This window comes from Hyla sarda, chromosome 2 (genome assembly GCF_029499605.1).
Source record: "Hyla sarda isolate aHylSar1 chromosome 2, aHylSar1.hap1, whole genome shotgun sequence".
NCBI lineage: Eukaryota > Metazoa > Chordata > Amphibia > Anura > Hylidae > Hyla > Hyla sarda.
The window spans coordinates 502,568,427-502,587,925 of NC_079190.1; the positions used below are offsets into that span (position 1 = coordinate 502,568,427).

The following is a 19,499-nucleotide window of genomic DNA, read 5'->3' on the forward strand; positions in this document are numbered from 1 at the left end:
ACATCATGGCCGCTCCTCCTGCTCTCTGAGCTAGGCCGAGAGCAGCCGCGATGTGTGCGAGTATACACATCAAAGCGTGTCTGCTCGTAGCGGAGGATTGCTGTTATGACCAGGCACAGATAAAGGCAGCACTGTAGGGTCCATTGTCGGGGGATCCGCAGTGTAAAATAGCCCGGGGATCCATCCGTGTAAATGAGCCCTAAGGACACAAGGCGTATGTGTACGCACAGTGCCTGCTCCCACTGTGTTGTATAAATCATTAGCTAGAACCCTCGGCTAATGCCAGACATCACCAATCAGGCTGATGTTTGACATTAAAGGGGTACTCCGCCCCTAGACATCTTATCCCCTATCCAAAGGATAGGGGATAAGATGTCAGATCGCCACGGTCCCGCTGCTGGGGAGCCCTGGGATCCCCGCTGCGGCACCACGCTCTCATTACAGCACAGAGCGAGTTCGCTCTGCACGTAATGACGGGCAGTACAGGGGCCGGAGCATCGTTACGTCATGGCTCCGCCCCTCGTGACGTCACGGTCCACCCCTTTCAATACAAGTCTATGGGAGGGGGCGTGGCGGTCGTCACGCCCCCTCCCATAGACTTGCATTAAGGGGACGGGCCGCGATGTCACGAAGGGCGGAGCCATGACGTCCCGCTGCTCCGTCCCCCGTATCGTCCGTCATTACGTGCAGAGCGAACTCGCTCTGTGCTGTAATAAGAGCGCGCTGCCGCAGAGGGGATCCCGGGGCTCCCCAGCAGCGGGACCGCGGCGATCTGACATCTTATCCCCTATCCTTTGGATAGGGGATAAGATGTCTAGGGGCGGAGTATCCCTTTAACACTTTAGATGCCGCTATCAAAGTTGATGGTAGTGTCCAAAAGTTTTAACGCTTTTTCTGTTTTTGCACTTTAGTTTTTTCCTCACCTTTTAAAAATCATAACCCTTTCAATTTTGCACCTAAAAATCCATATGATGGCTTATTTTTTGTGCCACCAATTCTACTTTGTAGTTACATCAGTCATTTTACATAGGGGATCACACACAGCACCCCACAATCGCACTGCGATGAGCTGCAGGGGTGACAGAGGGAGCTCCCTCTCTCTGTCATAACACTTACAGCCCGTGGTCACTTCCGACCACGGCTGTAAGGGTTAAACTGCCCGGACTGAAGTTTACTTCGGTCCCGGCAGTGCGGCAGGGTCCCGGCTGTGTGATACAGCTGAGTCCCTGCCGCGATATCGTGGGTGCACTGGGCAGCACCCACGAGAAGCATGGACTAGTATAGACGTCTAGGTGCCGGAACGGCCGCCAACCTGGACGTCTATACTCGTCCGTGGTCGTTATCGGGTTAATTTGCATAGTGTTGTGTAGAATAAATGACTGTGATCCGCACATCACAATACATAATAGTGTAATACAAATCTCCCAATCAGGGGGATAATACTATATACAAAGCAGATGTAGTGTTATTGTAGACAGATAGAAAGTGCAGGCGGGGGGTATACAGGTATAAAGGAGGGCTCCGCTCTGAGGACATCCCACTCACCCTATGTCCTCCTATTCCTCAGCCATCAGGGGTATAGACAAGTGTGCAGAGAAGATTCCGGACTCTGCTATTAGGATTGTTACTGAACACTTCCTGTCACATGATCTCTGTTTGATCATGTGACTCCTGCACAGACTCAGTGACTCAGTGAATCTAGAGTTCCCATAGTAACTGTGGGCAGGAGAAGAAGAATAAACTTCCCTCCGCCCTCTCCAGCGCTGTATACTAGAACCATTTATACACTTATTCCTCCGCCATTCACTCATATAACTTGTTATTCCAGAATTGGCCCCACCAGGTCTCTGTGGGGAAAACATATAGGTGCAGCATCTGTCTATTCCCTGACCGGATCCAGGACTGTGGACCAACCAGGTCATCCCAGAGATGTCCCTAATTAAAGGGGCTTATTCTAGGTCCTGGGGGCATAGTTGGGGATGGGCCCATAGGGCTCCTCTTCTTCACATACAATCCCTTATATCCTCAGTGGGTCATATGTACATAGTAGACTTGTGCACAAGAAAAATTTTCGTTTTGTTTCGTTTTTTCGTTTTGGATAAAATTTTCAGTTCGGTAATTTTTTCGGATACATTCGGTATTCAGGTGTTCGGTTTGATTTTTCGGATACATTCGGTATTCAGGTTTTTATTTTCTTTCGGATGCATTTGGTATTCGGGTACATTCGGGTAAATCTTTTTTAAGCAGGGCACCATTATCGGGAGCGTGTGCAGGAAAAGAGGGCAGACGCAGAGATCGGAACATTGGAAGACAGGTAAGATAATATAATTTTATGTGATTTATTATTAATACATAATGTAATGTTGAATGAATGAGTAAATGAATGAATGAATGAATGCTGTATGAATGATTGATGTGTTTGATTGTCAGGTGATTTATGTATAACATGTCATGTCACTTGTGCTAACACTGTTACTGTTACCAGGGTGCCTCCAGCTGTTGAAAAACTACAACACCCACCCAGCATGCCCTGACAGCCAAAGGCTGTCTGGGCATGCTGGGAGTTGCAGTTTTGCAACAGCTGGAGGCACACTTTGGCAAACATGCGCAAAGCTTTTTAATTCATTTTCAAATTCCGCTCACTTTTTTCAGAAATGGGTTATAGTAGGTCAATGACATGCATAGTAATTGCTGTGGGAACATTTTTCATTCATAAAACCACAGACTTAATTGGATAATTGCCGTTTAGAATGTTTGGGGTCCCAACGTTCTAAACGGCAATTATCCAATTAAGCCTGCGGTTTTATCAATTAAAAAGTGTTCCCGCGGCAATTACTATGCATGTCATTGACCTACTAACCCATTTCTGAGAAAAGCAAGCGGAATTTGAAAATGAATTTTAAAAAAAAAGCTTTGCGCATGTTTACCAAAGTGTGTCTCCAGCAACTCCCAGCATGCCCAGACAGCCTTTGGCTGTCAGGGCATGCTGAGTGGGTCTTGTAGTTTTGCAACAGCTGGAGGCACCCTGGTAACAGTAACATAAACAGTGTGTAGCGCAACAGTGTTAGCGCAAGGACCAATAAAAAATAATTTGAATTAATTCTTTACTTTCGTTTACGGATAACGAATGCATTTGTTATTTTGCTATTCATATTATTGTGGCTATTCGGGAATGTTCAAAATATGTTTTAGTGCATTCAGATCGGTCCGAATGCCCGAAAACGGTAACATTTGGTAAATTAGACATTCGTGCCGAAACAAATTGCACATGTCTAAAAACGGGAGAAGCAGGAGCGACAGAAGGAGGGTTTGACACACAGCTCCCTTCGGCTGAGGTGGTGGAGCCTTTCCTGGAAAAAGGAGGGAGCGGATGGCCACTGGGTGATGCAGCAGGCTGGACCACTACATGGGAGCCACGGTTCTCCCAGGCCGCTTTATGGTGGCGAAGCATGTGTTGACGCAGGGCCGTGGTGCCAACATTGGGACCCTGGCCACACTTCACCTTCTGCCGACAGATCTTGCATGTGGCTACGTGAACCTCCTCCGGATGCCTGATGAAAAACTTCCACACCGCTGAGTAGCTGATCTTCCCACCTGCAGTCCAAACTAATTGACTGCTACTGGCGCCGTCTCCAGGAACCCCTGTTCCACTACCTCCCGGAAAGGTAGGCTGCCGCGAAGCAGGTGGTCTCCCCTGGGCTCCTGAATTTCCACTCCTGCCACCACGCTGACTGCCAACCGTGCTACCGCCTTGCTGCCTCAAGGGCAACCTGCAACTCTCTTCTCCTGATGATGATGAAGCCCCTTCTGCACCCGGCTCCCAATTGCGATCGTCTTCATCATCATCAACAGGTATGTGCACGTCACTGAGGTCCTCCTCAGGTTCCCCAACAGTGTCTGCTTCAGGACCTTGAACCCTTGCAACACCGCCTCCCACGTCACTCTCCGCATCACTACTTGGCCTCCTATCGGAGCAAGCGGCGCATGTCTCCTCCCCTTCTTGGCTGTCTAGTAGCTGCTGACTGTCCTCTATTAGATTGTCCTCAGTAAATAGTGGAGCTGAACCCACAGCATAAGATACTTCTCTAGTAGAGGGAACAGCATAGGACAAAGGCAATGGGAGGACAGGGACTGCTCCCGGGCCATGCCAACTGAGGGTTGTGTCTGAGGAACCCACCAACTGTTGACTGGGGGTGTCAGATGTCACTTGTGATGATGTGGATAAGCGTGTTAACCAATCGATGACGGCAGATGGGTTGCTGGTCGAGACACGACCGCTGGCTGATAACAGGAGCTCAGTCCTCTTGCTGCGACTCCTGCTGCCACTCGCCCCCTAGTCTGCTGCCAACTCTGCCTGAAGTATATAGGCCTCTGCCACTCCTCTGTGCACGTCCTGGCACTTCTCTGCCTGACATACTTAGTGCGTATATGAGGGTATTTCAATACGCTACACTACTCTTTAAACAGTATTTTATAGGGCTGTGACATCACAGGGGTTAATGAATGCTGATAGGCTGCATCTCACATGTGATTAAGGGTCATCCCGCCTACCTTCATTCCCGCCGCTGTTTCCCGCCCTCCCATAATCCCCTGCCCCATGTACTCACACGTGAATCCGCCATTTTACGTCTCCAATAGCCTGGAACGCTGTAAAATGAAGTTTAATAAAGCGATTCGCGCGATCGAATCGCGGCAATATTCGCATTCGTTGCGCATCAAATATTTCATGAAATTCGTGACGAATTCGGATTCGTCAGCTTCGATTCGCTCATCTCTAATAATAATGCCACCCACTGTACCTCTGGTATATTCCTGCCACACACTGTACCCCTGAAAATAATTCTGCCATGCACTGGGCCCCTGAATATAATACTGCCACTGGTATATTACTGCCACATTCTATTCCCCTGTAATATTACTGCCACACGCTATGCCCCCAAATACATTTTCGACAAATACTGTGTGCCCTGTACCGACTAATTTTTCCTCTGTGTCCCAAACAATTGATGCCACTGTGCCCCAAATAATTGATGCCACTGTGCCCCAAATAATTGATGCCACTGTACCCCAGAGTTATTTATGTCACTGTGCCCCCAGAATTAAGGATGCCACTGTGCCGCACAAAATGAATGATGCCGCTGTTCTCTCCCCATCCATCCATCCACAGTCTCCTCACCCCCCCATCCATTCATTCTCCTCACCCCCCCCCCAACCCATCCATCCACAGTCTCCTCACCAATAGTGTTGCTCGCGAATATTCGCAATTCGAATTTTATTTGCGAATATCGCATATTCGCGAATTCGCGAATATTCGCGAATATAGCGCTATATATTCGTAATTACGAATATTCGTTTTTTTATTTTTTTTTATATATATTTTTTTTTCACAGTACACATCACAGTGATCATCCCTCTCTGCTTCCAGCTTATGTGGTGTAAGAAGGCTCAAATACTACTGTGTGAGACTGGTGTGCGAATTTTCGCATATGCGAAAATTTGCACATGCTAATTTTCGCATATGCGGATTTTCGCATATGTTAATTTTCGTATATGCGAATATTCGCATATGCGAAAATAAAACGAGACTATTACGAATATGCGAATATTCGCGAATATGACGAATATTCGTCCATATATTCGCGAATATTCGCGAATTCGAATATGGCCTATGCCGCTCAACACTACTCACCAACCCCTCCCCATCCATCCATCCATCTACGGTCTCCTCACACACACATTCCCCATCCTTCCGTCCATGCACGGGTCTCCTCACCTTCCCCCTTGGTCTTCTCACTCCTCCCCCAGCCAGTACACTCACCCTCCAGTGCCGCTGGTAAAATGTGAGGTAGCACTGAGGGTGCTGTTTCTGTGCTTCTGTGTGCACTGCCGGTGAGCTGTGGGGTCAGACGAGGGGACCTGTCAGGGGCTTGGAGCAGACGTGGGCTTCTGCTCCCAACAGCCCCTGACCTGTCTGGCCCTGAACAGATTTTTAAAGAGCCTGAGCTGGGGATGAAGGAAATGGACCTGCTGTGGCAGCATAATGTATAGCGCGGTCCACCAATTGAGTACCCATGTCCTAAAGTAAAGGCCTTGAGGTCCAGTGATGGACATTGACAGAGTTCAAACTAACTCCACAGAACCTGCTGAGCAGCACTTAGGAAGGGCCCCATCTTTTCTATGTGCACCAACAGCCATTAGGGCGAAGATCAGGGTGGGCGAAGATCAAAGAAAACCTATATCTGCATTGCTTTACCTGAGTTTGTATTATACAATTTCTTATTGTGTTGTGTTATGCATGGTTGTTCATTTTTTCTTGACATATAAAATTATTTCAAGTTAGTTTGTCAGTCTCATTGTATCTACGAAGTTCCCAGTGGGACCCTACATCCCTATCCCGGATTATCCGCTGAGTGGAGGCACTGTCACAGATATGCACCCCAGCTCCCAAGAAGAGGAGGCTCAGGATCTGCCTGTGGAGCCTATCCACATGTTATACATCTAATCTTCTTGGCATGAAAAAAATTATAATAATAAGGTAGTTAGTGCACACTTATATCAAATGGTATCAAAATGTAAGATATGGCAGATAGAATTAGCCTAATAAAGATGGTTATACTCCCCCAATTATAATTTAACCAAAAAAAAAGTCCCAATATGGTTATGAGAGAGAGAGACTGAATTAATATTGAAGGATATTATATGGAAAGGAAGGAAGCCAAGGGTAAAAGAGTACCTGTTATTAAACCATATTTTCTAAACTAGCTCAGATTACATACCCTAACTACTCCTAACACCGCTCCTGCCCTTAAACATTTTTTCCGAGCTTTAAAAAGCTGTATATCTGTAACGCCGAGCGCTCTGGGTCCCCCTTCTCCTCCGGAGCGCTCGCGGCGTTACACTCCTGCTTGCAGCGCCCCAGTCAGACTCGCTGACCGGGAGCGCTGCTCTGTGTCTCTCCGCGGGTCGCATCCCGTGTCACTCACCGGCCCCGGCCTTCTGCTCAGTCCCGCTCTCTAGGGCGCGCGTGCGCCGGGTCTCTCGGATTTAAAGGGCCAGTGCACCACTAATTGGTGCCTGGCCCAATTAGTTCCAAGAACTCCCCATACCATAAAAACCCACTTCCCCTTCCTGTCCCTGCCGGATCTTGTCGCCTTGTGCCCTGAGAAAGCGTTTCTCTGTGTTCCATTGCCTGTGTATCCAGACCCTTGCCGTTGCCCCTGATTACAAACCGTTGCTGCCTTCCCAGACCTTCTGCTACGTCCGACTTTGCTCTTGCCTTGTCCTTGTGTTCCGTGCCTGTCTCAGCTGTCAGTGAGGTTGAGTCGCTATCGGGTGGAACGACCTGGGGGTTACCTGCCGCTGCAAGTCCATTCCGTTTTGCGGCGGGCTCTGGTGAAAACCAGTAACCCCTTAGATTCCGTTCCCCTGGTACGGCCCATGCCATCACCTCACTGACACAGAGGATCCACCACCCGTGTCCTCCCCGCATACCAGTCCGGATCCTAACAGTAGATCCGGCCATGAATCCCGCTGAGGTCCTGCTGCCCAGTGTCGCTGACCTAACCTCCGTGGTCGCCCAACAATCACAGCAGATTGCGCTACAAGGACAACAGCTGACTCAGTTGACTGCTATGCTGCAACAGCTTCTACCGCAACAACAGCAACCATCTTCTCCGCCAGCTCCTGCATCTCCTCCGCAGCGAGTGGCTGCTCCTAGATTCCGCCTGTCTCTTCCAGACAAGTTTGATGGAGACTCTAAACTGTGCCGTGGATTCCTGTCCCAGTGTTCCCTACAACTGGAGATGATGTCAGACCAATTTCCTACAGAACGGTCTAAGGTGGCGTTCGTGGTCAGCCTGCTGTCTGGAAAGGCCTTGTCATGGGCCACACCGCTTTGGGACCACAACGATCCTGCCACTGCTACAATCCAGTCCTTCTTCTCTGAAGTACGTAGTGTCTTTGAGGAGCCAGCCCGGGCTTACTCAGCCGAGACTGCTTTGCTGAATTTTGTCCAAGGGAGTTCTTCAGTGGGCGAATACGCCATCCAGTTCCGCACCCTCGCCTCTGAGTTAACCAGGAATAATGAGGCCCTCTGCGGGACCTTCAAGAAAGGCCTATATAGTCACATCAAAGATGTCCTGGCCGCACGAGAAATTCCTGCTAACCTGTCTGAACTCATCCATTTGGCCACCCGCATCGACATGCGTTTCGCAGAAAGACGCCAGGAGCTTCCTCAGGAAAAGGACCTTGTACGCACCAGGCGGTTTCCCTCCCAGGCTCCTCTCTTCCAACATCCTTTGCAATCTGTTCCTGTGCCTCCTGCCGAGGAGGCTATGCAAGTGGATCGGTCTCGCCTGACAAAACAAGAGAGGACTCGCCGTAGGAATTAAAACCTGTGCCTATACTGTGCAAGCACAGAACATTTCCTAAAAGAACTGTCCTACTCGTCCTCCGCGTCTGAGAAACGCACCCACTCACCTAGTTAACGTAGGAGAGTCATTGCTAGGTGTGAATTCTTCCTCTCCACGATTGACCTTACCTGTGCGGATTGCTGTACCCGCTAATGCTACTTCCTTCTCCGCTGTGGCCTTCTTGGACTCGGGTTCAGCAGGAAGTTTCATTGAAACCTCCCTAATCAACAGATTCAACATTCCAGTTATCCGTCTTGTCAAACCTCTCTTCATCTCATCCGTCAATGGAGAGAGACTGGTCTCAACCGCTACTCATGAGTGTTGGAGTTCACCATCATGAACATATTGAATTTTTTGTGCTACCCAACTGCACTTCTGAAATTCTTCTGGGCTTGCCCTGGCTCCAACGTCATTCGCCTAGCCTCGACTGGCTCACCGGGGACATTAAGAGTTGGGGATCTTCTTGCCACAAGCAATGTCTCCACCCAGTTTCTTCCTGCCTGGTCTCCACAGCTACTCCATTGCCAGGTCTTCCTAAGGCCTATCAGGACTTTTCGGACGTCTTTTGTAAAAAGCAAGCAGAGGTCTTACCTCCACATAGACCCTATGACTGCCCTATCAACCTGCTCCCTGGTACCACACCACCCCGTGGTAGGATTTTCCCACTTTCTGCCCCGGAAACACAAGCTATGTCTGAGTACATGCAAGAAAACCTCCAAAAGAGGTTCTATCCGGAAATCTTCTTCTCCAGCTGGAGCTGGATTTTTCTTTGTCGCTAAAAAGGATGGATCTCTCCGCCCTTGTATTGATTACCGTGGTCTCAATAAAATTACCGTAAAAAAAAGCTATCCTCTGCATCTCATCTCCGAACTCTTCGACCAACTGCGAGGTGCTAAGATTTTCACCAAACTTGATCTAAGGGGCACATATAACCTCATCCGTATTCGAGCAGGTGATGAATGGAAAACCGCCTTCAATACCAGAGATGGTCACTATGAATACCTAGTCATGCCCTTTGGTCTATGCAACGCCCCAGCAGTCTTTCAGGACTTTGTTAATGAGATTTTTCGGGACATGCTATACTCCTGTGTGGTAGTCTATCTTGACGACATCCTCATTTTTTCCTCCAACCTAGAGGAACATCGCCTTCATGTTCGTCAAGTGCTCCAGCAACTATGCCAAAATCAACTTTACGCCAAAATTGAGAAGTGTCTATTCGAACGCAGCAGTCTTCCCTTCCTGGGATACATTGTGTCCGGACAAGGTCTTCAAACGGACCCTGATAAACTTTCTGCACTAATGGATTGGCCTCGTCCCACTGGCCTGCGAGCGTTCCAAAGATTTCTCGGATTTTCAAATTATTATCGTCAATTCATTCCCCACTTCTCCACCATCGTTGCTTCTATCGTAGCACTGACTAAGAAAAATGCTAATTCGAAATCCTGGCCGCCACAGGCGGAGGAAGCCTTTAACCACCTCAAAACCGGCTTCTCCTCTGTTCCAGTCTTGTCCAGACCAGATCCTCAGAAGCCCTTCTTCCTCGAGGTTGACACCTCCTCTGTTGGAGCCGGAGCTGTTCTCCTACAAAAATCTGCTAAAGGAAAAAATGTCACTTGCGGATTTTTCTCCATAACCTTTTCTCCTCCACAAAAAAACTATTCCATTGGAGACCGTGAACTATTGGCGATTAAGTTGGCCCTTGAGGAGTGGAGACATCTTCTGGAAGGATCCCTTCACCCCATCACCATCTACACAGATCACAAAAATCTGTCTTATCTCCAATCCGCCCAGCGGCTAAATCCTCGCCAGGCTAGGTGGTCGTTGTTTTTTGCCCGTTTCAACTTTCAAATCCATTTTCGTCCCGCAGACAAGAATGTCAGAGCTGATGCTCTATCTTGTACCACCGAAGCCTCTGAAGCCGAGACCCTTCCTCAGCACATCATCCCCCCTGAGTGCCTGATCTCTTCTGCTCCTGCTTCTCTGGTGCCTATTCCTCCAGGAAAGACTTATGTTCCTCCCCGTCTTCGCCTCCGGATCCTCAAATGGGGCCATTCCTCCCTTCTGGCTGGTCACGCTGGAATCAAAAAGACTTTACAGTTGATTGCCAGACACTATTGGTGGTTCTCCTTGGAAAAGGATGTGACCGATTTCATACGAGCCTGTACAGTATGTGCACGTGACAAGACCCCACGTCAGAAGCCTTCAGGTCTTCTCCATCCGCTGCCGGTGTCTGAACAGCCTTGGTCCCACATAGCCATGGACTTCATCACTGATCTTCCTGTATCCCAGGGCAACACTGTCATCTGGGTGGTCGCTGATCGTTTTTCCAAAATGGCTCACTTTATTCCGCTTCCAGGCTTTTCTTCTGCGCCACAGTTGGTGAAGCATTTTTTTCTGCAGATTTTTCGTCTTCACGGGCTTCCCACGCATATCGTCTCGGATAGAGGCGTTCAATTTGTGTCTAAATTTTGGAGAGCTCTCTGTAATCAATTAAAGATCAAATTAAATTTCTCTTCCTCCTACCACCCGCAGTCCAATGGAAAAGTGGAGAGAGTGAACCAGATCATTGGTGACTACCTGTGACATTTTGTCTCCTCCCGCCAAGATGATTGGGTCGACCTGTTAGCCTGGGCTGAATTCTCGTACAATTTCAAAAACTCGGAGTCATCCGCCAAGTCTCAGTTCTTTGTGGTGTACGGCCGTCACCCGCTTCCCCCCCTCCCCATCCCCACTTCATCTGGAGTTCCTGCCGTAGATGAATTGACCCTGGACTTCTCCTCTATCTGGAAAGAGACTCAAAAGTCGCTCTCACTGGCCGCTTCTCGCATGAAGAAACATGCGGATAAGAAGAGAAGAACTCCTCCTGTCTCGGCCCCTGGTGACAAAGTGTGGCTCTCTGTCAAATATATTCGGTTTCGTGTCCCTAGCTACAAGCTGGGTCCTCGTTACATCCTGCCATTTAGAGTCAAAAGACAAATCAACTCTGTCTCCTACAAGCTCCATCTTCCTCCTTCTCTTCGTGTTCCTAACGCCTTTCATGTATCCCTTCTGAAACCTCTCATTCTTAACCGCTTTTCCCCCAAGGTCACCGTTCCTGCTCCTGTCCCTGGGTCCTCTGACGTTTTCTCGGTAAAAGAACTCCTCGCCTCCAAGGTCGTCAGAATTAAAAAAAAAAATTTCTTGTTGACTGGGAGAATTGTGGCCTGAAGAGAGTTCTTGGGAGCCCGAGGACAATATCCTCGACAAGGAGCTCATCCATAGGTTCCTGGGCTCCAAAAAGAGGGGGAGACCTAAGGGGGGGTTCTGTAACGCCGAATACTCCGGGTCCCGCTTCTCCTCCGGAGCACTCACGGCGTTACACTCCTGCTTGCAACGCCCCGGTCAGACTTGCTGACCGGGAGCGCTGCTCTGTGTCTCTCGGCAGGGATGCGATCCCCGCGGCGGGACGTGCCCGCCCGCGGGTCGCATCCCGTGTCACTCACCGGCCCCGTCCTTCTGCTCAGTCCCGGCGCGCGCGGACCCGCTCTCTAGGGTGCGCGCGCGCCGGGTCTCTCAGATTTAAAGGGCCAGTGCACCACTAATTGGTGCCTGGCCCATTTAGTTCCAAGCACTCCCCATACCATAAAAAACCCCTTCCCCTTCCTGTCCCTGACGGATCTTGATGCCTTGTGCCCTGAGAAAGCATTTCTCTGTGTTCCATTGCCTGTGTATCCAGACCCTTGCCGTTGCCCCTGACTACGAACCGTTGCTGCCTGCCCAGACCTTCTTCTACGTCCGACCTTGCTCTTGCCTTGTCCTTGTGTACCGCGCCTGACTCAGCTGTCAGTGAGGTTGAGTCGCTATCGGGTGGAACGACCTGGGGGTTACCTGCCGCTGCAAGTCCATCCCGCTTTGCGGCAGGCTCTGGTGAAAACCAGTAACCCCTTAGATTCCGTTCCCCTGGTATGGCCCACGCCATCACCTCACTGACACAGAGGATCCACCACCCGTGTCCTCCCCACATACCAGTCCGGATCCTGACAATATCACACCTTTCCCCTTGCTCATATTGTGTGAGCTCACAGCAGGAGAAAGTGGGCGTTCCCCAGCTGGCATAACATCTCTGAAGCCTGTGAATGCTGTGCTTCACCATGCCCTGCATTCACTTCCTGAGATTGGTCTCCTGCCAGGCCGGGAGGAGACCAAACTAACTGTTTGACTTGCAGTAGGGAACAGAACAGAGCCACCTAGTGGCCGTTTTTTCAATCCCATTAAAAACATATAGAAGGAGATTTATCTTGCTCTGCAGTAGATTTTTTTTTTGCATAAAAAAGTCGCATGTACTTGCGCAAATGCGACTTTTCTATACATGCTGCGACTTTTTTATGCATGCTTATCCCAAAGCACATTTCTGAAATCTACTCACGTAGTAAATTTTTTGTACTTTGCAGTGGTCATGTATTTATCAAATGCGAAAGTTGCTATTTTTGACAAAAAAAAGTTGCATCTCCGTTCAAAAGTCGCATATGTATTCCATGTCCAACCTGGCTTATAGAAAGTACATATGTCTGCAGAAAAGGACATTAACACCCACATTAACTAACACTCCCCGCTGCACTACCTATATATATTGCCCCCCACCACTACCTATATATATTGCCCCCCGCTACCTATATATATTGACCCCAGCAGTGCTTATATGTGCCCCCCCCAGCGAGCGCATACACGAGTCCCTCACAGCGCTATCTGTGAAGTATACTATCACCAGCGTATCATGCTGCTAGCCAGGGAAGGCAGCGCAATGCCGGCCAGCAGATGCACTGCTATTAGTATACTTTACAGATGTATACAGATGTATACTTTACAGGGACATGGGGGACCAACACACGGTTTAGGACTACTACTCCCATCATGGACAGACTCCGTCCATGATGGGAGTTATAGTACATGTGCTTAGGTGCAGATCGCAGCAGGTCGCTATCCAGAGATCCGCTGCGATTTACATTTATTAACTGTAAAAGCTGGCAGCACATGCGGCTACACTGCGCTGCCGCCAGCTCCTGTATACACTGTCATAATTCATAATCCCCGCCGCCGGAACACGGGAGCTCTGATTGGAGAAAAGCATTTCACCAATCAGAGCGCCCATGTTCCGGCGGCGGGGATTATGAATTATGACAGTGTATACAGGAGCCGGCAGCAGCGCAGTGTAGCCGCATATACCGCTGATAGCGGATCTCTGGATAATGACCTGCTGCAATCTGCACCTAAGTCCATGGACTATAACTCCCATCATGGGCATGGTCTGTCCATGATGGGAGTAGTAGTCAGGGCTGGACTGGCCATAGGACACACCGGGCATTTGCCCGTTGGGCCGGTGTAGTGAAGAATTGCTGGTGTGAAACGTGCCTGTGCGCAGCACATCAATAACCAGCCATTGGGAGAGGACGCCGGCTAGTGACGTCGGCCGACGCATCCCTCCCTCTCCCTGCAACAGAGGAGCAGCAGCCGACATCCCTAATTACTAATGAGGTAGTGGTACTTAATTCTATGGGGCAGTGTGTGTGTGTGTGGGTGTTGTGTATGTGTGTGTGTAAGGGGGGTTGTATATGGGGGTGTGTATATAGGGCTGTAACGGCTACCCAGGTAGAGAGAGGGTATCAGCCGTTGATGACGTCCTTTTCCCTGCAAGCTGCTGTATCAAAGTAAAGCTGGTATAATCCTATTCACGATATCCAGAGGGAGAGTCAGGTTTGGCTGTAAAAAGAGCAGAGTAATATTCCCAAATAATCCCCTTTCAAGAACGAGACGAGGCTACGTTTGAAGGGTCAAGAAGAACTGTTTATTGTGGAACAAGTGTCTTCTTTTATAGGAAGGACATCACAGGGGGAAGGGTCAGTAAAGACAATACAGGTGACAGGTAGTCTGGGAGATAATCCAATAAAGGTAATCCAGGTGACAGGTAGTCTGGGACATAATCCAACAAAGGTAATCCAGGTGACAAGTAGTCTGGGAGATAATCCAACAAAGGTAATTAGCTCTCCCTATACAGTGCCTTGAGTGCCAAAGGTGTATTGTGCACAGAAAGTGTATGAAAACAGTAAATAAAAGTATTTTAACTCTTAGCTTTATGTCACTGGACAACATAAACTGAGGGGTACAAATAGTGATTTTCTTAAATCCATCCAAGTAGGTAGGGTGACTCTAGGATCCGTCACAAGTATAACTACCGAACGGCCGGTTGCATTCTCTGGTAATGGCATTTCTCATACAATATCCATGTGAATAACTCCAGCTATTTTAACAGTCCAGGCATGTAGTATAGTCTTGTTACAAGGGCTGTGTATGTGTGTGTGTATATGGGGGTGTGTATATAGGGCTGTGTATGTGTGTATATGGGGGTGTGTATATAGGGCTGTGTATGTGTGTTTATGGGGGTGTGTATGGGTGTATATAGGGCAGTGTATGTGTGTATATGGGGGGGTGTATGTGTGTGTATAGGGGGGTGTATATGGGGGTGTGTATGTGTGTGTTCGTGTATACAGGGCAGTGTTTGTGTGTTATGGGAGCTGTGTATGTGTGTATATGGGGCTGTGTATGTGTGTATATGTCGGTGTGTATATGTCAGCATGTATGTGTGTATATGGTGGCGTGTATGTGTGTATATGGCTGCGTGTATGTGTGTATATGACGGCAATAATGTGTGTATATAGGAGCGTGTATGTGTGTACATGGGGGCTGTGTATGTGTGTATATGGGGCTGTGTATGTATATCACCTTTGGGACACGGGGTATAAATGTATGGAGCGCCAAGAACACTGATTAATGCTGTGCTATGGCACATCATTGTTTAGTACATGCAATCTTTTTTGAGATGGCGTGTAAAATAAAAAATGATAATAATAAATGTTAATAAGCTAATAAGCCCGTTAACTAATAAAAGTTTCAATCATCTCACTTTTCCCATTTTTTCAGTTTAAACAGTATAAACAAAAATGTACAAGCACATATGTGGTATCAGCGCCTGCATAAATGTCCAAACAATTAAAATATAACTGTACCTGTTTAAAAAATAAAAATAAATCCAGAATTGCGCATTTCTGGTCATGTACCAGGAAAAAAAAGGAATCAAAAACTCCCTCATAAACAAAAATGATACCGATAAAAACTACAGGTCACTGCGCAATAAATTAACCCTCATAAATCCCTGTATGAGGAAAAAAATATTTTTGTCCAAAAAGTAGTAAAGTAGTTTAGTAAATGAAATCAAAACTTTTATAAAGTAGGTATCATTTATTGTATGGACCTACTGAATAAAGATAAGGTGTCAATTTTACCAAAAAAGGGCTTTGCAGTAGAAACCGAAGCCTCTAAAATGCCTCACAAATAATTGGCGTCATTAAAAAGTTCAAATGGAGGTGCAAAAAACAAGTCTCATATGAGTCTGTAGGTGGAAAATGGCTTTTAGTAGGCTAGGAGAAAAAAAACGAAAATGCAAAAATGAAACATCCCTGCGTCCTTAAGTGGGTATGGAGGCTGTGTGCGCGCATGTGTGAGGGCAGTATGTGTGTATAGGGGCACAAAGTGGGCAATATTGATGGGAAGTTTGCATAGAGGTGGGGATGGTGCTGGAGAAAGGAGCCTAAAATATATGTCTGTCCGATTCTGAAGAGACAAGTCATGGCTGGAAGAACTCTTCATGGAGGTCCAGGCCAGATGGAGAAGAAGAGGAAGAGTAAACAGCAATGATCAGAGAAGATGCAATACTGTGGCCTGTATTATGCATGGAGGTAATACTGAGGGCTGATTCTGGGGTTTGTATAATGCATAGGGAGGGTGATTCTGGGGTCTGCATTTTGTGGGAGGGAAAGGCTAATACTGGGGACTGGGGGGGGGGGGAGGTACTACAGCAATATATAGGAAAAAATTCTGAAAATAAAAAATGAAACCTTACCCAGTGACAAGCCACCCCCCAAAAACCGCACTCATATTGCCATCACACCAAGTGACTTAATTTTTTGGGGTTGCCTACCCTTTGTATAAAGTATTAATTCCCATGTGGTGTACAGTATTTACTATCATATATGGCACATGGGGGCCCCATGGTCCTCTATTGCTCAGGCTGCACATGAATTGTCAGTCCACTCCTGGCCGGGCCCCCGAACAATAGAGGACCATGGGGCCCCCATGTGCCATATAGTTTAGTAAATACTGTACACCACATGTGAATTCATACTTTATACAAGGGGTAGGCAACCCAAAAAAATTAAGTCACTTGGTGTGATGGAAATACGAGTGTGTTTGTTGGGTGGTGGCTTGTCACTGGCTAAGGTTTTTTTTTTTCCCCAGAATGTTTTCCTATATATTGCTCTTGCTGTAGTAGGACCATGGGGCCCCCATGTGCCATATATTATAGTAAATACTGTACACCACATGTGATTTTTAAGAGCTGTGGAGGGTTGTGGGAGGTTTGTTTTTTGTTGAACATGGCTTCTCTCCTGTGTGAGTTCTCAAATGATGTAAAAGACTTGCTCTCTGTGTAAAACTCTTCACACATTCTGGACATGAATATGGCTTCTCTCCTGTGTGAGTTCTCAAATGTTCCTCAAGATTAGATTTTTGACTAAAATACTTCACACATTCTGGACATGAAAATGGCTTCTCTCCTGTGTGAGTTCTCATATGTTTCACAAGATTTGATATTTGACTAAAACACTTCACACATTCTGGACATGAAAATGGCTTCTCTCCTGTGTGAGTTCTCATATGTTTTTCAAGATATGATTTATGACTAAAACTCTTTACACATTCTGGACATGAAAATGGCTTCTCTCCTATGTGAGTTCTCTTATGTTTTTCAAGATATGATTTATGACTAAAACTCTTCACACATTCTGGACATGAAAATGGCTTCTCTCCTGTGTGAATTCTCATATGTTCCACGAGACTTGATTTTTGACTAAAACACTTCACACATTCTCGACATGAAAATGGCTTCTCTCCTGTGTGAGTTCTCATATGTTCCACGAGACTTGATTTTTGACTAAAACACTTCACACATTCCGGACATGAAAATGGTTTCTCTCCTGTGTGAGTTTTGATATGTTCCAAGAGACGTGATTTATTCCTAAAACACTTCACACATTCTGGACATGAAAATGGCTTCTCTCCTGTGTGAGTTCTCATATGATCCACGAGACTTGATTTTTTACTAAAACACTTCACACATTCCGGACATGAAAATGGCTTCTCTCCTGTGTGAGTTTTGATATGTTCCAAGAGACGTGATTTATTCCTAAAACACTTCACACATTCTGGACATAATAATGTCTTCTCTCCTGTGTGAGATCGATGTTAAATTCAATATAATGAGTAAAACACAATACAGTCAACACATGTAGATAACAGGCTCAATTATTTTTAGGTACTTACAGAATATAAAGAAAACAAACCTTTATGTTTATACAGCCCCCTTCCTTTTCCGGTATCTTTCTTATACAAGGGGGAGTGAATCTCATTGAATGTGATCAGATTGGATTGACAGGACCGATCCCTCATACACCAATACTGATGTGTGTGATAAGGTTATTGTCACTGAGATACCTCAGGATAGAACCTCTTAGAAAACCTTCAAAGATTTTACCCAGAAGAGAGGTTACACCTAAAGGCCTATAGTGTCCAGACTTATATGTTTGATCCCCTCTTGAATATGAACATCATATTAGATACTTACAAGTCACATGGAACAGATTCTATATAAGAACAAGAAGATCCAGCAGAGATATAGGATGAAATCCAAGATTCTTTATTCCATTACGTTAAAATGACAGAACACAGGTCAGGGAGATAAAGTGACGCGTTTCAGCCGTTCATATCGCCCTTAGTCATACTAAAAACTATCTGTCCGCAGCCATGTGTATATAAAGATCGCATGATCTCCTACCAATAGGATTGGAAAGCATGTTTACCCTTCACATACATGATCCTAAGAGAGGAAAGTATTATAGCATTATAATTGTATAAGTAAACATTTTGGTCTTTTTTTTTTTTTTTTTTGACATACTAAAAACTATCACGTCCAGGCCATCTATGACTAAATATCACATGACCTTCTTCATGTAGTAACTGATGAAAATATTAACCCTTTACTTACATGATCACAAGTGAAAAAAGGAACAAAGAATACAGGGAATTGCAATACTCTCCAGACAGAAAAGCATACCAAAACATGTAAGGTACTACAGCACCCAGCAAGCTGAGCAAAAATAGCCAAGATAACAATAAAAAGAGACCAAAATGTTTACTTATACAATTATAATGTTATAATACTTTCCTCTCTTATGATCATGTATGTTAAGAGTAAATATGCTTTCCAATCCTATTGGTAGGAGATCATGTGATCTTTATATACACATGGCTGTGGCCAGATAGTTTTGAGTATGACTAAGGGCGATATCAACGCCTGAAACACGTCTCCTTGACCTGTGTTCTACACTGCGCCCACTCCCTGTCTATGATGTCTATCAATACAATATACATCTCCACCACTAAAAAGCAGGAAGAAATATCTTAAGGAACCTCAGTCTGCAATTTATAATGACAGAATAAAACATAAGATGTATGAAAGGCTCTTACCATTCTCTGATATGGGGTTTTCTAGTCCGCCCATTGTTCTTCCAGAACTTTCCTGCAAAGATTCAATATTATAGACCTGAGGAAAAAAACATAAAGGAACCTTAGTTTATCTTCTATCCACGTGAGTGTTACATCCCCCCTAGAAGGTATGAACCAATCTTCACAAGGATCTCCTCAAGTGGTGATCACATAGGATCAACAATCATCCTAGTCTCTTTCCTACAATTATTGTGGGGTTCAGTGATGGCCGCAGACAGGGCCAGACTGGGACTAAAAAGCCGCCCTGGACACAACCCTACCAGCCCACATACAATATACATAGGGCATAAACAACAAATATGAAACAATTACAATATCTTATAATTCCTTCTACTTACAGTCACCTCAGAGATGTTCTAGTCACCATACACGGACCCTCCACACACTCAGGTCTCTATCTCCAGTCAGTGTCTCCAGTGTCCCAAGTATATTCTC

At 46.5% G+C, this 19,499-nt stretch overlaps 1 protein-coding gene across 1 annotated transcript in view; it reads right to left on the reverse strand.

The window, feature by feature from the left end:
• LOC130357527 (oocyte zinc finger protein XlCOF6-like) overlaps positions 1-19,077 on the reverse strand; it is a 46,351-nt gene extending 27,274 nt beyond the window's left edge. Inside the window, 2 exon segments of the mRNA XM_056560222.1 lie at positions 16,877-17,728; positions 19,026-19,077. Coding sequence (XP_056416197.1) covers positions 16,877-17,728; positions 19,026-19,059 — 886 coding nt within the window. The 5' untranslated portion in view covers positions 19,060-19,077.
• Between the last annotated feature and the right edge of the window lie 422 nt (positions 19,078-19,499).